This window comes from Pundamilia nyererei, unplaced genomic scaffold (assembly GCF_000239375.1).
Source record: "Pundamilia nyererei isolate P.nyererei 1_Seehausen unplaced genomic scaffold, PunNye1.0 scaffold00063, whole genome shotgun sequence".
NCBI classification, from domain to species: Eukaryota; Metazoa; Chordata; class Actinopteri; order Cichliformes; family Cichlidae; genus Pundamilia; species Pundamilia nyererei.
The window spans coordinates 1,690,133-1,691,187 of NW_005187464.1; the positions used below are offsets into that span (position 1 = coordinate 1,690,133).

At 37.9% G+C, this 1,055-nt stretch overlaps 1 protein-coding gene across 1 annotated transcript in view; it reads right to left on the reverse strand.

Moving 5' to 3' along the window:
- sftpba (surfactant protein Ba) overlaps positions 1 to 524 on the reverse strand; it is a 6,822-nt gene extending 6,298 nt beyond the window's left edge. The window contains exons 1-2 of the mRNA XM_005735285.1: positions 394 to 524; positions 270 to 319 (exon numbers count right to left, since the gene is read on the reverse strand). Of these exons, the coding sequence (XP_005735342.1) occupies positions 270 to 319; positions 394 to 445 (102 nt within the window). The 5' untranslated portion in view covers positions 446 to 524. The remainder of the gene's footprint in view (positions 1 to 269; positions 320 to 393) is intronic.
- Between the last annotated feature and the right edge of the window lie 531 nt (positions 525 to 1,055).

A 1,055-nucleotide genomic window follows, 5' to 3' on the forward strand; every position in this document is an offset into this window, starting at 1 on the left:
AAAAGTAACTAAGTAATTAATTACTTTTGAAAATAAGTAATCAGTAAAGTAACGGGATTACTTTTTTGGGGAACTAATCAGTAATTAGTTACTGATTACTTTTTTCAAGTAACTTGACCAACACTGGGTAAGACTCATGAAAAGATTCTCCAAAGCCGTCCAGTGGACTGAATTGGAGTCCTTGCAGAGCTGATTCTGGCCCCCGTCACTTATGTTTGACACCCCTGATTTAAATGTAAAACATGGCCTAACTATGAGAAATCACTTACTTTTAACTCTTCAGGAAAGCTTTCCAAACCACCGCTGCTGTAAGTCAAGGCTACAGGAAGAAATTTTCATTAATAACCTTCACTTTAATTAATCTCATCACTATACTTTATTTTATTGTCTTACCACAGCCTTGGAGAGCGATGGAGAGAAGCAGGGCAAATGTAAGCAGGGCCATCTTCTGTTAGTCTCTGGAAGGTTTCCTTCCTCACATCTGTGGGTGAACTGCAAGAGCTGCTTATATCTGATCCACAGCCGTGGTCTCAACCCGTTAGATTTTTTTTTTGGGCGGGGGGGGGAGCACGCTTGAACCAATTTGATAAGATCTCATTCAGTTAGCAGAAGTTTTTTTATTCCCCTCCCATTCTCAATATGGTAATGTTAGTCGAGTTTCATATTCACTTCCTCACACAAAGGTGCAAAAACAAGTTATTATTTTATCTTTCAAGACATGTGTGGGCTTTTTTTGTAAGTATGTGCTGTATTTCCTAATGCACTACACTGTCATATCCAACTCTGCATACTTTATCGCTCTTTCTTTAAAACTGTACCATTCACAACGTAACTGTTTCAGATTGTAATCTCAGTTTGCATTTGACAAACATAAATGGGGGAAATGTTTCTCCTGCTTCAACTCGTTCCTTTTAGCTTCCCAGAGTCTGTGCAATATCAGCAAATAATATAAAACATGTAGGAATTTGCCTTACAGCCTTGACCTAATGCTAACAACAAGCTTTGATAACCACAGATCTATGACTGTAGGTCGTTGTTAAGTTTATTTTTACATT